Source organism: Trichoplusia ni, chromosome 21 (assembly GCF_003590095.1).
Source record: "Trichoplusia ni isolate ovarian cell line Hi5 chromosome 21, tn1, whole genome shotgun sequence".
Taxonomy (NCBI): domain Eukaryota; kingdom Metazoa; phylum Arthropoda; class Insecta; order Lepidoptera; family Noctuidae; genus Trichoplusia; species Trichoplusia ni.
The window spans coordinates 1,199,736-1,219,207 of NC_039498.1; the positions used below are offsets into that span (position 1 = coordinate 1,199,736).

General features: G+C 35.1%; 1 protein-coding gene and 1 non-coding gene across 2 annotated transcripts; both read left to right on the forward strand.

The window, feature by feature from the left end:
* The first annotated feature begins 1,134 nt into the window (after positions 1-1,134).
* Positions 1,135-2,142, forward strand: LOC113504200. Its single transcript, XM_026886373.1, has one exon. The coding sequence runs from the start codon at positions 1,237-1,239 to the stop codon at positions 2,056-2,058; it is 822 nt and encodes a 273-aa protein (XP_026742174.1). The 5' UTR covers positions 1,135-1,236; the 3' UTR covers positions 2,059-2,142.
* An 8,051-nt stretch (positions 2,143-10,193) lies between these two features.
* Positions 10,194-10,267, forward strand: Trnat-agu. Its single transcript has one exon. It is a non-coding gene; the product is annotated as a tRNA-Thr (tRNA).
* Positions 10,268-19,472: the final 9,205 nt, after the last annotated feature.

Sequence of the window (19,472 nt, forward strand, 5' to 3'; positions counted from 1 at the left end):
ATCATCATCACTAGCCTGTTACATTTATGTCAAATGATTAAAACAGCAGTAGTAGGATATAAAATCAATAAATGTCAATTTTTTGTACCGGAGGTAAATCTCTACTAATATTATAAATGCGAAAGTAACTCAGTCTGTTTGTCTGTTACGCTTTCAGGTCTAAATCACTGAACTGATTTTAATGAAATATGGTACAGATATAGAGTTGACCTTCAGAAAGAACATAGGATAGTTTTTATCCCGGACTTTTGAAGAGTTCCCTTGGAAACGCGATATAACCGACCTCGACGCGGGCGAAAAGCTAGTATAAAATAATAGCTAAAAGATTATTCCAAAGTTCACCTTCTGTTGTCCAACTTTTATGCAAAGGTCTTAAGTATAAGATCTTAATACCTTAAGGTCGTGGGTAACTCATAAAATGCATTTTTTATAGTTCAAAGTGAAATGTTAACGGCGAACTATAGCTTGCTTCCTGGAACCGCTTGCCTTATGCTTAAGTATGCGTGATTTGTCTGTGAGTCATTATGTTATGATGGACTTAACGGTATGTTGGTATGACTGTTTTGTCGTCGTGGTAAAGGTCACCACGCCAAAAATTATGAATAAATAAATAAGCCCACTGTATGTAAGTTTTGAGGACCAATGTATTAACATAAGTCTTATATGTTCTGTATTTAATAATTATAAATTAAAAAATTACCCCACCGTGTGTAACTTGTCGCGGGTTCAGCCCTCAGGACAAGCGTGGTCAACGAATGCTTGTCTTGAGTCTGGGTGTGTTTGTGTATGTGACTTAAATGTTTGTGAAACCCCGAAATTAAATTTCTTCATGCGGATTTTTTTTTCGAAATTAACGAAGTTACTCATGTTTTTTTTGTCAAATTATTCAAAATTTGAAATCCAAGATGTCAGTTTTTTTTTTCAAAATCACTATATTTTGCATTCTATGCTGGCTGGGAAATAAAAATAGACCGCCATTGATAGTTGCCAAGCATTGTATTCGTTTTATCTCCGTAGGAGAAGACACTCTTGTTTCCATTCCTATTAATTTGCCTATTGATAGTAAAACCTTTTCAAAGAACTATTCATTCCCAACATCAAGGAGTTAAAATAAGACGTCTATAGACAAAACCTCCTTGCACAGCCGTATATAAAAACGAAATAATAAAAACATAGTTGTCAAAATTTTTGTAAACACAACACAGCAAGCAATAAACATAATTATAAAATTGTAAAATGCAAAAAGCATATATCGTAGCTTCGCTAAACGTACCGGAATATAACAGGGAAATCTTTGAATCGAATGTTGAAGCGAACACGCTTAAAACAATATGCCAGGGTGACCTGTACGTCGTCGGGAACCTATGGATCCAGGCCCTCCGAAGTGTCCTCGTCGGTGCCAACTTCTCCCTCTTCCCAACAGTCAAGGCCGCCAAACCGGGCGATGCCGCGCCAGAAAAACCCCCGCCCATGAAATACAAAGACCTTCCGATCTACGAAAGTCCTCACTATGAGTACAAAGACTACGTGGAAGACAAGAAAAAAAACCCAAGAGCTAACATCAAGCTGATGCACCAATACCTCTACCCGAAGGTCAGGAGCGTCAGGAAGGAGTGGACGGAGTCGATCCTCGAACTGAAGAAGGACTTTGGAGAGATAATGTCAGATGCCTGCGCACACCTGAACAAGAAAAAAAAAGAGTTCAAGAAATATATGAGGGACTCGGAAAACGTGGCCGTGCGGCAGGCGGTGGTAGCTCTAGGGTCAGTGACAGGGTACTACGCGGGCTCCGGGAGGGGCATCCCTCGGAGGCTGTTCTACACCAGCCTCGGGGCCCTGGCGGCAGGGGCCCTCTGCTTCCCCAAAGAAACGGACGAAATCTTCAGAGAAGTTTCGTATCGCGCCGCGAAATCTGTTTTGGCCTTGTACAACACCACTTGTGGGAAAAATATCACCATGCGGGAAAGGATCCCGTGTCCCCGCGACATGCCGCAAATTTCTGCCACTAGACCACCGGGGAACAAGTGCCCTCATAACACTCCAGTAAATGCTAAGTAAAATGATATTAATTAATTATTTATAGATTATACATATACAGTGAGCTGGGTTTTTTGGCAACCAATAAACACTATTAAAAACCGCTTTTTTTGTTTATATTTGTTTTTAATTTAGCCTGTAAATTTCCCTCTACTGGTTAAACGCCTCTTTCCTTACAAAGAGGAATTGAGAATTGATCACCTTGCTTATTGTAGAATGGCCATTTCATATGCCAAAAATTGGGATCCAGGTTTCGGCACATTTTTATACGACTGCCCAAACCTTGAATTATGAGTACTAGATAACTGATACTATACTATACTCTTAGATATTTCTGAACACATACATATTTACCTAGATACAAACAAATGATCTTATTCATCACAAAAGTTTATGCTGGGTGGAAATCAAACCCGCGATCTCAGGTATATCAGGCAGGGCCTCTAAACCAATAGTTTAATTAATTTACCCAAGGATGAGTTTAAAACGTAATATGTCTGTCTTTATATTAAGTATACATGCATCCGTATCAATCCAAAATAGTACCTACCTTAAAATTAAGGCTATAATACGTTGTCTGTGTAGGCAATTTTTTTATTTGTAGTTTATGTTTTCCTTGCATAACCCTCAATGCCTTTCATTTAATAAAAAAATAATAGTCCTGGTATCGAGGGGATTTCATAAACATTCAAATTGCGCTCAAAGACACCCAAACTCAGGATAAGCATTTATAGAACACACAAATGCTTGTCCTAGGGCTCGATCCCGCGACACGTCGCGCTCTGTGGCTTCGGCGTGGCGACCTCAACGCCCTCCTATCCTTGCAATTCAACTCGCACTTGTCTAGTTTCATTTTGCTTCCAATCGAGGCTCTAGTTTCGCCAATAAGTCCGGTAAATCACTCAAATACGTCACTCTAGCTAACTGCAGATAACACAAAAAAAAATCACTTTTTAAATGACGGAAGTGACAGCTCTCAGAGTTTTTCTGTGACTTGCGTAGCTTAAGATCGCGTGGCTAACAGATTCTGATACACATTTTTTTAGTTGAGTGCGCGCCTAAATGCCGTGACAAAGAGGGTAGGCAGTTACCGGTGACATAACTATGCTTGTTCTGTTAAGGTGCAGTTGTTTTACGAAATGTAAATTGAGAAATAGCATTTTTGTATTTTTTCCTTTAAAACAAAACGATACTCTCGCTGAGGAATTAAATCCTTATCCTGCGTAAGATTGACTGTAAGACATTGATTGATAAAGATTATAAAGAATAAACTTATTTTTTTGTATCGCGTGGTAGTTTCACAAACATTTAAGTCACAAGCACAAAGACACCCAGACTCAGTACAAGTATTCGTGGATCACACAAACACTTCTTCTAACTGTTCGCGGCACGTCGCAAACGGTTTTGTCTGCCTAATCTAAACCACTCGGCTATTCGTACAGTCAATTTCGAATTTTGTTAACAGGAAGCTTTAAAACCTTCTACAATTTGGTTAAAACAGAATTAACTATTTATAAATATTAAAATACTGATTATTTTCAAATTTTTGTAAACATTTCTGTACCAAAATTTTAATGTTACCGTGAAAAACTAAATAATTCAATAAAATATTCAATAGCACTTCGCCTTAAGCTATCACCATTGACGTAAGAAGTTGCGGCCGAGTGAGCGCAAACAGACAGACAAATTGTTTTACTTACTTCAATGTTTATATACGGACTTTCACTATATTTGCAAGCTAGAAAACAAAGGCATTTTAGGTCATATTAGGTCCTTTTTTTAGAGATCCTTACTAAAGGGGTAAAAACGGAATCCGTTATTGAGGCTCGCTATCTATCCACCATGCTGTCTCATGAACCGTGATAGCTAGACAGTTAAAATAAAGAACGATATTAAATACGGTCACCCAACTAATTTATGGCCGTAACAATCAATGCTTAACCTCTATCTTTATTTTTAGTATGTTTCGTATTAGCGGCAAAAGAATTAAAACTGTTTAGATTTCACGGTTGATGAGATACTAACCTAGTGACAGACGAGCAGATAGACAGACGGACAGCGGCAGAGAATTCCTCTTTTACAATTTGGGTTTAGAAACCTACTAAAAGCTTGTAAAATAGCACTTATGACCTATCTAAAATTCTCTAAGATAAAATATAGCTAAACCTATTTACTTCTTTCAATGTCTTATGCCAGCTCTGACCAAAGTTCAAATATAACTTCACATAATTTTACATTTAACGGTTACTATAACTATTTCTTTTAACAACACTTTTTATTACAGTTTAAAAACTGGGCTAGGTTAAGTTTTGTAAACCGACTTTTATTTTTGATACAGACAGGGAGTGCCAAAAATGTATTTTTAAGATTCAATGTAAGTATTTCATAAGTACACTTGATTCCATTTAAATTTGAGTGAATGGTTTAGCAAGTTAAAGAATAATTGCTAAATATTTTTTTGTATTAATGTACATATGAGCACATGAGACACATGTTTGAGCAAATAAATATACCTTATCTTAATTTAAAAATGAAAGTGATGCTATGATTAAAAATTATTTAGTCGTATACATCTGTTTAAGTACTCAAAAAAAGAAAAAACAGTCCTGGTATTTTCAGTTTTGTTTTAGACGATTTGTATTACTTCGGTCTCTTTATACGGAACCCTCAGCGTCTAATCCGACTCTAACTTGACTGGATTTTTTCTTTATTGAAAAATCTCAGTGGAGTTATCCTATGGAGTTATATGAGCGACTTCATACAGAACACAGCATATTGATAAAACATATCGGATCGGTCAGTAGAAAAGTCGAATCTGATAAACAAATATTATCTGTGGCTGTGAATTCATTGCTCTTTTAAAAACCCCAAAACCAAGTACTTTAACATTGTGCCGCAGTATTGACAAACATTCAAGTCACATGCGCAAAAAACTCCAACATTAATACTTGTCCAACACAGGGTTCGAACTCGCAACACGTCGCGCATAGTGTCGTGGCGACCTCAACCACTCGGCTATCCGTGCCAACAGTTTTAAATCTTGCTAACTGGAAGTTTTGCAAGAGTTTACAAGGATGTAAAGGGCTAGCAATCTGTGCATCAGTGAAAGTCCGTTCGATACTATTGTTTTTACATAATATAAGGCTTGTTCGATCACGTAGAGGTATGTTAATTGGATGCGGTATATTTAACTGTCTTTCTAATAGGATATAAGTTTGTTAACAGGATGAAATACCTATAGACAGTGTTTCTTGTATGTTGTTGTTGTCTTGTCATAGTCTTTAACTTATGCAACAAAATTTACTAAATGCTTTTTTATTTGTAAACTGAGCCATATTCAGGAGGTGATTTTATCTGACTGAATATGTTTGACGTTTTGACAGCTTTTGTATAGAAAATATGACAAACGGCCATATTTATTCCTCAGATAGAAGTTATCTGGCGATTGGAAAATCGGCCGTTAGGAATATATTTCTAATGAACAATGATTTCGTAATTATTTTTCTAATTGGCTAAGTATTTTATTTTACACATCTTTCCGCAGTAATGAGAAATGCGTTTAAAAAGATTTATTAAAAAAAAATCTTCAACTTTTAAGAATAAACTACTCGTACTCGTTGAAACAATTAAATTAAATTAAAATTAAATTAAAAATGTTTTATTATTATCTTAAACATTGAATACATACATGAACTGAGGCAGCTCCGGTAAGTTACGAATGTACTTGTGTTGGAGCTGTCTCGCAATGATTGAAATAAAATCTTTCATACAAAGTCTAAAGCCAGATAAAATAAAAAACCCCAAAAACAAAACGACAGACAGACATACACATCAGACTTAAACAAAACTCTTCAAACGCCAAGGCTGAAAAAAAATGCATAAAAAAAATAATACCACATCCATCTCTTCCTCTTCCCTGTCCAATCCGCCGCTCCGTTTGAAACAATGGGTGCTTACTTTAACAGTGTATTGTGCATCGGATCTTGTTAGTCCGTGTGTCTGTGTGTCCGTCTGAACGGTGACGTCATACATGTCTTGACGAGCGTGACGCTATAAAATGATTTTTGTATTTTTTCAAGCCTTTGATAAAATAAAGAGAGGTCTAGAAGTCCGTTTCATGATTATAATATGATGTTCGTAGTAATATTGGTACTATTAAATGATGTAACGGTTTACTCACGCGTATTTATCGGGGTAGCCCGACTAGTTTCGGACCCAACCGGAGTCCTTAATCATGAAACTAGTCGGGCTACCCCGATAAATACGCGTGAGTAAACCGTTACATCATTTAATAATGAATCATTCTCACGACAGTTACTATCAAAATATTGGTACTTTCTGCCACTATTTTAAGAGTAACTCGAAAGCACACGTGCCTAGGTTCGATTAGAATAGTTTTTATTGTACACCATAGAATTACAGCAGTGATTCTGTTCAGCTAGATACTATAAGATATGAATTGATTAAATTATGTTGGTTACCAAATTGAAATATGAAAAGTTTCATCTAAATCTGATGTCAAAATTTTGATCCAAAAAATCTTTCTCACGGTACAAAAAAAGTACCTAAGACGTATTCTCGAATGGAGGAGTGACGAATGGACTCCTTACACCCGTCTCTTGAGAAGAAGTCCAAAAGAGAGTCCAGCCAGAGTCGCACAGAGCATGCGCGAGCAATCCCGGGAATCTGGCCAAAGCAGTATTTTGCCCGGGGTGATTTTAGTCAGTTGAAGTCTGACATATTCTAACGCCGTGCCCTCGACGTGGGTTGAAGACATAAGCGTTTCATCCCGGATAAAGAGATTCTCAAATTTAAATTCTAGTTACACAAAAAAATACATGAAAATCAGTCAAGCCGTTTCGTAAGAGTTCCATTACAAACTCTGAGATAACGACGATATATGTATCTATATTTAAATTGGGTTTATCTATCAAGGTTATTTTGACGGATTAATCTGTCAAAAACAATAATCCCAGTTCCCATACTCTCTTTAGTAATACTAATAGGATTCGAACCCGCATCATTCATCTGTGTCCATATCCAATATGTATCAATATTATTCTAAATTAATGTATGCAAGAGATGATCCCATTAACATTTATACCATAGGGGTGTTGTGAGAATATTTTTGGTTTAATCTAGTAGGTATTGTTGCTATTTGTTTTCAAATTGGGTAAATAAGTGCTCCTTATATAGAGAACTAGCAGTTGTCAGCTTGATAATGATCCCACAGGGACATAAAACCGGGATAAAAACTATCCTATGTTTTCTCTATCTGTATACCAAATTTCGATTAGGTATACTATTTGTAAGATGACTATAATTATTGTTAAAATTGGGTAAATAAGTTCTCGAAAAAAACTGTTTTTACATAAATATAAGATTCCTTTTTTCTTGAAACATTTTTGCCAAAAACGATTGTAACAAAATAACGGTGTTAAGTATTATGCAATGGGCTATATTAAGGTCTAAGTACGGATAAGGGAGCCCACCATCAAGTTACATTACCAATAACGAATCAAAAGTAGAGGAAACATTTTTGACTGGACTAATAGCCGAGTACTGTTGGAAGGTCACTACGCCAAAACAACAGTGCTTGACGGGTTGCCGGTTAGGTCCCCGTTTATGACAAGCATTGTTGCGATCCACACACTCTTGTTCTAAGTAAGTATGGATATCTTTGTGCATGTGAATTAAATGTTTCGGCAACCCTGAAGGATACCAGGTTAAAATGAGTAACCGCGGTATTCATTTTTATTGAAAAGAAAAATGATTATGCCGAACATTTGAGTAATTTTCATTATTAGCAACAATTGTAGCAATGACATCAATCTATGTACACTTTAGGGCGAAATTCGTTCAAGCAGCTTTCGAAAAAAGATGTTCGCTTCATAAAATCTTTTAATACGAACGAAACACAACATCGCTTCATTCAATTCAAGGATAATACTTTCTTTACCCTTCATTGATATACACAAAGCTTTATCAAAAACATCTTTCAACGGCATAGAAAATAATCTATTTTAATTTAAATCATTGTGCGAAAGGGACGGTGCCTACTTTTTGCATCGCTCTATCTCCGTCTTTTACATAAACGTCATAATACGATCAGGAAACAGAAAAATATCAACATTTAGTAAGGAGTATAATAACTGAAGAGTTTCAAAAAAAAATTATTGTTATAAAAATGATTGTCACACCCAGGTAGATGCTCGCCCCTATTTTGAGTGTACCCGTGTTTCAAACATGCTTTTGTGAATTAAAAGGGCAGGTATAATATTGTTCAATATTGTTGAGTTTGAAATAATATTATTACTTGTAACTGTCCTATAGTCAAGGACTTGTCTCTGTACAGAAGGATTATTAAACAAGCGTATGTTATGTCCCACTGTTGGGCACAGGCCTCTTCCCGTATAGGGAAGGTTTGAGCATTGATCACCACGCTAGCTCACTGCGGGCGATTACAGATTCCAATATTTGTAATCCAGGTTTCCTCACGATGTTTACCTTCACCGTTTTAGAGGAGCTCGTGGCTAAGTTATAACCGCATAAGTGCAACGATCACAGGTTAAGCTATGCTTGACGCGGTTGGTCCGTAGATGGGTGACCATCCTTGACATAACGAGTTCCTCCGTGTTTCGGAAGGCACGTTAAATTGTGGGTCCCGGCTGTTATTCCTACATCTTTGACAGTCGTTACAGGTAGTCAGAAGCTTGAAAAGTCTGACAACCAGTCTAACCAAGGGGTATCGTGTTGCCCAGGTAACTGGGTTGAGGAGGTCAGATAGGCAGTCGCTCCTTGTTAAACACTGTTACTTAGCTGAAACCAGTTAGACTGGTAGCTGACCCCAACATAGTTGGGAAAAGGCTAGGCCGATGATGAATGATGTTTTCCTTCACCGTATTCACTAAATCTAGTTTGACAGACAACGTGCTTTTTAAACTAAACTAATTCTGTAAATTAATGTTTCTTGACCTTACAAGAAATACGAACGTATTTTTTTCTAATTACGACTCCCGAACTAAGGAATTAAGTCCTTGTATCGCTGCGGGTTTCACAAACATTCAAGTCACATTCAGGACAAGCATTCGTGGATCACACAAATGGTTCTCCTGGAGGATCGAACCCGCGACACGTCGCGTTCAGTTGGTTTGGCGTGTTGACCTCAACCACTCGGCTATCCGTGCAGTCGATTTTATTATGATCATTGCAATTTTGTAAGCAGGACAGCGCTATACACGGTGTAGAGCGGCATCTCTTTCACACCCGCTATATTACTTTAAAAGACGATGATTCTCAGGTAATATTGTATCTTTCGCTACTGTATTTTTTGTGCATATTAATCTATCGCACTTCATTGTTCATTGTGATATTTCTCTAGCCCAGGGTCCCAATTCTACAATGGCCAATGAATGAATGAAAATTGGCTTAAATGACATTTTTTGTATTTATTCCTGCAAAATAATTGGAAATTCAGTACAGGACGGTACACCCATGGTCAATACAATTAACTTCCAATGATTTTATAGGCAAAATGCTTAAGAGAATAGGAATAATTTTAAATTTAGTAAAATACTTAGTCTTTCATTCATCGGCCATTGTAAATAGCAGAATTGGGGCCCAGTAGTATTGTTAAATACTATAATAGGTACTACTTAAAGTAGGTACCTGACTTTGCAAGCTTGGCAGGTATTTTTGGAAGGACTGTTGTAAGTATCGATCTACTACATAGAGAGCATCCTATAGGTTTTGACATCAAACAAAACGGGACTTTAATAATGAGACGTTGTCTGTCCGTCTGACATCAGGTTTTATCTCATGAACAAACAAGAATGCAACCAATTTGTTTCCTCATATCTACTCGTAGCTTATTTGTACGGAACTATTAGTTAGACTCGCGCTTGACCGATTTTTATGTTTTGATGTTTGCATTGGTGTCTAATTTTTAAACTATATTAATATTACTTACTTAAAATAGTCAGAAATGATTTATTTACAAAAAAAAATACCTTTTTTTTGGTTAAATTTTTTTTTTCTAAATTACCACTTATCTAACAATACTTTTATCATTAAAAGGGAAACGATAAAACTAATTTTATCATTGTGATAAATTTAGAGTAAAACAACAGGTGCCTAAATTGGCGCGGTTTTGTGTAGGCGCCGTGGCTTAGTTGGTTAAAGCGCCTGTCTAGTAAACAGGAGATCGTGAGTTCGAATCTCGCCGGGGCCTAAGGTTACCGATGCAGCCTTTTGCTTTAATTTCTTGACTAAAAAACTAATATTTTTTTTGTCTTTTACTTACATGTATGACTTTAACGTCAGTGTAATACTGAAAAAAATGAATGAAACCATTTTGAAACCCCTAGTCAAATATCCAGAATCTTAAATTAATCAATAAGTAGTAATAGACTACCCATATAGAACCAGAAAAAAAAACACAATTTATAATGATAAAAAAAGACAAATTGTTACAAATTTCACAAATATTTATTTTGATTTGAATTGTTGGTAAAATCTGCTGTTTTCTGTAAATAAAATAGATACCCACCTAATCATTATTATTATACAACGAATACGTAAATTTAACAAAAACTAAAAAAAAAATAGCAACAGAATAAAATTAAGCATCCCTTGTATATCAAAGAGACGATTTCTATAAAAACCTACCAACTCTATTGATGTACGAAACATACACTGACGTTTTTGTTACAAAACAATAATTTGATATTTAACAAAAACGGCAATGAAAAGCAAATGTTACGAAACAGTCGTGAATTTTTGAATATTTTTTTAGAACGCGGTTTGAGTCGTGACAGTTCGAAAATGGTTCGTCATTTGAAATAGTGATGTGAAGAATTAAACAATATTTATTTTGTTGATGAGTCGATATACGTATCTAGTATTTTATTTTTTATCGATAAACTTAATTTAATATTTTCATTTTTTCAAATCATCATCATCGGCCTAGCCTTTTCCAACTATGTTGGGGTCGGCTACCAGTCTAGCCGGTTTCAGCTGAGTACCAGTGTTTTACAAGGAGCGACTGCCTATCTGACCTCTTCAACCCAGTTACCTGTGCAACACGATACCCCTTAGTTAGACTGGTTGTCAGACTTTCAAGCTTCTGACTACATATAATGACTGTCAAATATATATGAATAACAGCCGGAACCCACAATTTAACGTACCTTCCGAAACACGGAGGAACTCGTTATGACAAAGATGGTCACTCATCTATGGACCGACCGCGTCAAGCATAGCTTAACCTGTGATTGATTCACTTATGCGGTTATAGCTTAGCCACGAGCTCCTTTTTTCAAACTATATCAAACCTAATATCAATACAAAAAAAAAACAATATACATAATCTAAAGAGCGTCAAAAATTTCGATGTTTTTTTTACACTTTAGTTTGTCTATACAACTAGTATTTTCCCGCGGTTTTGCCTGCGTGTATGTCAGGTATTCTGAGAAATTTCTTTACTGTGTCGGTGTGCCGTAGTTGAGTGCTATAATTAATGTAAAATCGATACTACATTCATCAAAATCGATTTAACCATTTGGGTGATACCAAACTTGCCTGCATACAAACCCTACATTTATAAACTATATGGATTATAACTTATTATAGTTCATGAGATACAGCCTGATGATAGACAGACAGACAGCAAGCTTTATTATGTAACAAAGAAATATATTTCTTTGCTCATTTGGTACGAAGGCTATTTAATTTTTGTACAGATTAATAATAATCATAAAAACGAGGCGCGTTTGATTTATTGGCCATTTTACTTTTTTCACTCATAGACAGACAGACTCACACACACTCGCCCTTTCTATGGCGTGGAGACCTATGACCTATCTAGACAATGCCGGATTTAGGGGAGGGCATCGGGGGCGAAAGCCCGGGGCCTCCACAATAGAGACCTTGGGGAAAAATACGTTTAAAATTTCAACTCAAACCCAGTAGGCATCAAAAACTAAGGTCGAAAAAATTTTCAGGAATGAATAATTTGCGGGGGCCTCCACTCCTTTGTTGCCCCGAGGCCCCTGGGCCCCTAAATCCGGCCCTGTATCTAGAATTATCACTTCTAGCTAAGCATCTTACCCAAATCCATTTAATAATCGTTTTTCATCAATAATCATGCAAAATGTCATTGCTTAGCAATTGACTTAAAAAAAAACTACCACAAACAAATGCCACCGAACATAAACACTCGATTCCTTCCGAATCATTACTTACCACCAATATTTATAATAGAACAACAAAAATTTGGTCGCGAACGCTTTTCAATGGCAAAGCGATCAATATTCGCGTTAATTACAGGGAAATTCTTATCTGGCACGCTATTGATAGCCGATTAGTGCCAAGACATTTAACTCAAATGAACGATAAAGAGAACGCGCCTAAAATACGCAGATTCACTGACCAAGGAGGTAAAGTTTTACTGGATGTGGCATCGATTATGTAGCGTAGTTGCATAGACAATTTTAAATGTTTATGATTTATTTTTTGACAAGTTACGTGACTTTGACTTGTCAATTCAAGATGAAACCAAAAACAACATTCTAAAACCTAGTGTGCGCGACGTGTCGCGTGTTCGATCCTCCAGGACAAGCATTTGTGTGATCCACGAATGCTTGTTCTGAGTCTGGATGTCCTTGAGCATGTGACTTGAATGTTTGTGAAATCTTCCGCTTTGCCATGATTTAATTCCCTTAAAACAGCAAACTTGTCCCACACACCGTGGTTGATTTTTTGTTAATTAATAATTTGTTTTCATACCTCTGACCTTCTTAATTAATTTGCTTAAAAGCAGAATACGAACATGCTTTTATCATCGCTTGGGAATGAAAAGCATTATTTATGAAAACCAAATCAAACTGAAAACAGCTGAGCGATTTCTTCATGGAAGGGATAAATGTTATTATGTATCTATTGACAAAAGTATATGGTGTTTGAGCCCCCATAACACTTGTTAATAGATCTAAAACAGTCATCTAGTATTAAGCATCTAGTGAAATGAAGAAATAGAAAAGATGCAGGATTCAAATTGTTTTATAAGTTTGTAGCTAATAAATATTGTAGAGTAAGTTATTGACAAGATAGCGATTGCCGATCAAAATGTTCTAAACCATGTTATAATGAAGATTATGATATTTTTTTAACCATAACACATTCTAGTTTAATTCAAACATCTATGTAACGAACACACCCGACGGGACACGATTTGTGTTCGACATTTGTATTTTTAAAATAGCAGGATGACATTTAAAAAATATTTTATTGATGGCTTTGGGTACACGGTAATTGATCGGCCGGTCTACCAAATTTGAATTTAGAAATCAATTAAATGGCCGATATTTGGACAGTGGATGTTTGAGCTTTGGATGGCATTCTCGTTGACAGTGAGGGATGGATGTGATAAACATCTTTTATGTAAATGTTGCCATGTTTAAATTTAACTTAATAACTGACAAAATGCCTTTATTGTTTGCGGTCCCGGAGAATAATATTACCTGTTATATGTACAGGGTGTGTGATGTTTAGAATGTTTGCACATGATAATATAGAGGAGGTGCCTATCGGTACGTGTCTATATATACCAGTCTATACAATTGATACCACGATTTGAAGTTTCTACTTTTTACGTCACTACATTTTCATGCGAATGCTCTTTTAAGTCTTTCTTGTCATGTAAGTGTATTGAGTCGAGCATTCCTTGGTATACTCTCCCCAGTTTGCTGACACCATATTGATACAACAGTGAAAACATTATGCAACTGTCTAAACAGATCTAAATCCTTGGAATCAATAGTTTGGTGTTTGTATATAAGACGGGGGTTATTGGTTAATTTACAAATTAATTCTAATCCAAGGACTCGCCTTGGATAGAACGGCTTTACCTCTATTAACGGACAAAGCCATATATTTTGCACTTTATAAGGCGAGAAAATCCAGATAGCTAGCAACATCGCCTTTTCATTAGTCAAATGAACACTTAATATTCTCCTTTATTAACAAATCAAGCCAAAAACAAAGACAGCTATCATATCATTTAATCGCATTCAGTAGAACAGGAAACTCAAAACTAAAATAAAAAAAGAATTTCGTATTCCTAAAATTACAAAATTACACACACTGGCCGTAAACAAAAAAAAGTTTAAATCATTCTTAAAAAACCAATCGTTCAAATTCACGTCAATTCGAACAATAAAAATTCAAATCTCATCGTTATAAAACGGTAGTCTATAATAATGTCAACGACTTTTTTTTTCAACAATAAAATTTAAGAAATTAAGAAACGAATGCTTTGGAACAAAGGTAATCTGCATAAATACTTTTAGGGCTTATTCATATTGGAATTTCGTTTAGGATTTTTTGACGACTTACTTTAAGTATAGCTGTCTGTTTTAAACGTATTAAAATTTTATGTATTTTTAATTATTAGAAGACTTAATTATGATTACTTTGTTTATACTCAACATTGAAAGCGTTATCTGTTAGGTCTCAAAAGCTATGTTAGGCTGAGCTTCCAGTCTTACGCTTGTAATGAAAACTCAGTTCAATATTTTAGAGCTACATAAATGCGTTAGAATAACTTTTTTTCATACTAAGACTGGTTATCAGAAACGTAATGACTTAATGAGTGTCAAAGATCAACGTATGACGGAACCAAAGACAAGTTTACAACGTGATTCCCGAGGCGTCTACAAAAAAAACAAGTATAAAATGTAAATTGAATAAATTATACTATTATCGCCTGTCATAACAAGGTCTACTGAAAATAAACATGGAAAAACATTAGCATAACTCATTAGAATCAATTTAATTTAATTATTTACTCATTGGTTTACGACCTCTTTTGTATTAAATAAATCTTCCAAGTCATGTTGCCAACACAAAAAAACACATTACATACTCAATGTGACCTGAGCCCAATAAATTCAGCTTAGCCCGATGATCATTAAAAAGTTAGCATATTAAAAAATTGATACGTTCCTAATTCGAAATCATTTCGAACGTTCAAATAAATTCGACGCCCGCTGGCTAAACGCACGTTGCAATAAACGGAATGCGAATTCGAAATTCGAAAAATTATTGTTTCTTTTTTTTCAACGTTTAGCTTGAATTTTATGCGCCATTTTTAAATATGTTACGCTTTACGCATTTTTTGTTAAATGATTTAAAGCTTCGTTTTATTATTGCAAACTAGTGCTGGTATAAAATTCGTTTTCATTTATAAAAGTTGATATAATTAGTTGACACATTGAAATATATTACAATAGAAATTTTTTTGGCGTTGCAGTCAGCCCTTTACTGGCTTAATGACATTAAACTACGTCACAGTTTTATCACAGTATAAACCGTCTTAAGACTGTGGTTTTATTAACAACTTATGACTAATCTGTACTTTTATTTAAGTACTAGTTGCCTGCAGGCCAGCCCGCTGCAAATCAAAAAAGATTCCACGAGACAATAGTTTAGCGATTTTTGCATGAATGAGGAACAAACATCTATAGATCCAAATTTCACGTTCATAATATTAGTCGAAATTTGTTTTAAAAATCCGTCCCTCTATTTTCTCCTATCAAAGACAGCCTAATATACTCCATGCAACATCACATTACCATGATACATTCATTTTTTCAACACAGCTCCCACATTTTCCTACTAAACGGGGCAACTTAATAAATTCTTTACCGAACATGTTTTGGGCCACATTTTTTATTATGTCCTATCAGCGTCCATTACTGCTTATTATGTTTTAGAACTCTGTAAGGCAGTGTGTGGTATCCTTTGCCCGATACCCCGCTGTTACAAAACCTTTTTTATAAACCGCCTCATTCTTACAACGAACGCTGACTGGCCAGGTAGAATAATGTGATCGAATTTTAAAACATGCGAGTTTAAAAAATAAAAAGTGATGATTTAATAAAATGTGGGCGTTTTTTTATGAGTCGGTAATTTAAAAATGGAAGTTTATGTATTTGATTTTTTTATTTTTATGAAATTGTGCAGTAGTATCTATGGCAGTATCATAATGTCATTCTTTAGTGGTTTGATTTGACTTTTATGTCCAAGCCTTAAGGTTGGTTTTTATTTATCCGCTTTCCTTTCCTCCTTAAGTTATGTGCTGGTTATTGGTCACCTATTTAACTTTTTACATTTGACACGGATATTTTGAGGTTTTCAATGTATTTTTTTTTAGTTCTGATTGAAAGTTTCACGCGTAAAGTAGCTTGTAAAAATAAGAAAAGCAAAAATAAGTTAACAATACCTTAACAAGTTTGCGGGAATTGGTTTCGGACCCGTTATTTTGGGAATACGACCATTAAAAGTTCCATAAAAATCACGTTCAATATATCTCTTATTGAAGCTAGTAGTGTTTACTACTAAACGTCGTATGTAAACTACATATTATTATAAACATAGTAACAAAAAAAAAACAAAATCAACTTAAAACTACCCCTAGGCCAACAATCAACATACTAAAACTGGCAGAACGTACATACCTTTGCCTCTCAAAAAAAAAAACGTCAACAACTGACATCCTGTGCGTTGAACATGGACCTTCAAAATGGCCGCCCTATTAAAACATAGTTTTACGTAAATTCCGATACAAAAGCTTATTTAAGTTATTTAAAAGACTATAAATGTTTTTAATACGGTTATTATAACTTATTATGTTAAAAATAACAGGCGCGCTTGTTTTAAGTGTGAGAATAAAGGTGTTGAATGAATACGTCTACACGGCCTTAAGTTTTTTGAATAACTGCTCGTTTTTACTTATGGTTCCTTACGCAAAGGCTTCGCTGTATGTCCGTATGTCACCACTAAAAACCGTTGCTTAACCTCGACCTTTATTCCCACCTTTTATTTGATTGCTTGTTTGTTGTTCCGGTTGGATTTTTGCAACTTAATTTCGAGGCACTTTTTGATAAGTTAGCAGGCTGACCTTTTCAGGTTAGCTTTAATAGACTTTTTATAAACGTGGGTTTGTCATTACCAGCAGAAATACAGAAGATGCATATACGAGTATGTAGGGATAGGGATAGGGATCAAATTTTTCCCTTTGGCTCCAGAACCCAAAAGGTGTTATTTTTTTAATGAATTCTTATTCACATCTATATACAAAAGAAATGACCATTCTAATGACCTTCGCAGAATTAAAGTCTATTAACACTACCCAACCTACTAATCGCAACATAAAACAAGCAACGCCTGGAGGCAAAACAAGACTACTTATGACAATACAGTACATGACCACTAACTATTGGTAGAAAGCAAGGACATTAATTGTTTTAATTTTAATCTGGACTGTGTGAAATACGGGTTGACAAGATGGCGAACTGTCATGTATTTCTAGGGTTCCCGTAACCGAAATGTAAAAACGGAACTTTTTTATTCAGGTTGCGCTGTTCGTTTGCACGTTTATCAGACTGTGTCTCATGAACTATGATTTTTAGAAAGAAAATTAATAGATTTAAGAATCTAAATACCCACGTTTTAAAATGTCACTCCATTTAAAGTATATCAAAATCTGTACAGCCGTCTTTATAGTTGTAAATTGCACTGCCATCGGGTTTGAAATTATCCTGAAAATTTCACCCTGCTAGATCAGGAAGTGACTCAAAATTTAGTTATAAAAATCCAACCGGAACGACTAACTAACAAACAAACAAGGAAGTGAGTGTCTAAAAACGTGGGGAAAAAACACAGATAATTGATGAGATATATTCCTGCTGCCGCTAAAACTTAAAGTTAAAAAATTATTGTTATGGTCATAAACACGTTTTTAAATTCTATAAACACACTTATTTCACCGATTTGTTAATCACGGCGTGTGAAAAAAATATCCCCCCTTTAACACATTAAACCAGAGCCAAATCGTTGGTTATGCTCTGCACAATTCTGACGCAAAAGCTCTGCATCTTACCAACCCGTAAGTCTCAGAACGATCAAACGAGTGACCGCTCAATAATGACCGACGACCGAATGAATAATGATTTATCCTCGACCCAGTTCTCGTTCACCGGTCATCGGTGACCGTTCGTAATATATTGTCTAGAAAGATAAGATTAAGTAGAGTATCTTCTGGAATGGTGTGAATGAACATATTCTGCTCAGACATCATTCTTTTGGGGAATCACTGATTAAGGAATTCAAATAAAACATTTTGGATGTTGGTCTGCTCACATTTTTTTTGTCAAATCCTGTTTCAGAAATAGCTAAACGAATAAGTAGTCTGAAAAAAAATCCATTTAGATAAAAACCCCTTGAATATAAATAAAGAATAAAAAAATCATTCTTTTGATCTGAAATATATCTAAGCTTAGTTTTTACTTGTGGATTTGCTTGCGAGGAAATCGGTTATCGTCGAAAAGTAGATTATGTGCCCTTTGATCTATATACACTGGTACACTTTTTTTTTCAAAACAGTGGCATAGCATTATAATTGGCAAAACGGGTAAAATTCATAATCATAATTTCATAATAAAGTCATCATCAAAAATTTATAATATTAGTACGAATACAAAATAATTGCATAATAGACATATGATATAAAAAAATTGTAACATGATACCAATTGCTATAATATAACAAAATACAAAAAAAAAATCCCTTCATTATTTACCCCTAAATAAAACACAACAATCTAATAGTTTAAAAGATAAATTAATTGGCAACCCTAGGGAAAGGGTGAAGATATTTGATAGCTACCCTTCATAGAAGATTTAACTGACAGGTGTATACAGGGTGTCCATAATTGATTTATTTTGTTTATGTAGGGTAGTTTGTATTGAATTTGTATATTATACAGGGTGTTCACTGATTCAGGTTCTGAGGGGATCTTTGGCTTTACGTATAAGAATGTTATTAACCTTATATTTTGTGAGATCTGTACTAAACTTGCCTGTTTTAAGGTTTACCCTTAGCCAGTATAGTGGGCTGGTTCCATTTGACCCAGAACAGAGAATCGCGGAAGGATTTTTTGGAGGCCTTTGCCCAGCAGTGGGACAGCGTGGGCTAGATAAAAAAGCAGTTTTTAGGAATACGTACTTAAAAGGTAACAATTGCTGTCTGTAAGTCCATTACCAAGTTGTATCTTTATATCGTGATACATAGACAGTTGAAATTTACACAAATTATGTATTTCTGATGCCGATAAAAGTAAAGATCGAGAAATTTTTCAGGGGGCTAAAATTAAAATAATCAAATGAATCCTAAAATTATTTTGTCTCCAAAGTGATTTGTTTTTTCATTAGTACCTACTCACAGTGTGATGAGTTGAATCACGCTTGTCCGGTTTTTCTTCAAGTCCCCGAAAAAGGATTGTCGTCGATATTAAATATAAAGTATAAAAGCAAGTAAATACATTTTAAAACGACCCAAATAGTTGCATAAGTAAAAACAAATAAAAAAAAAAAGCA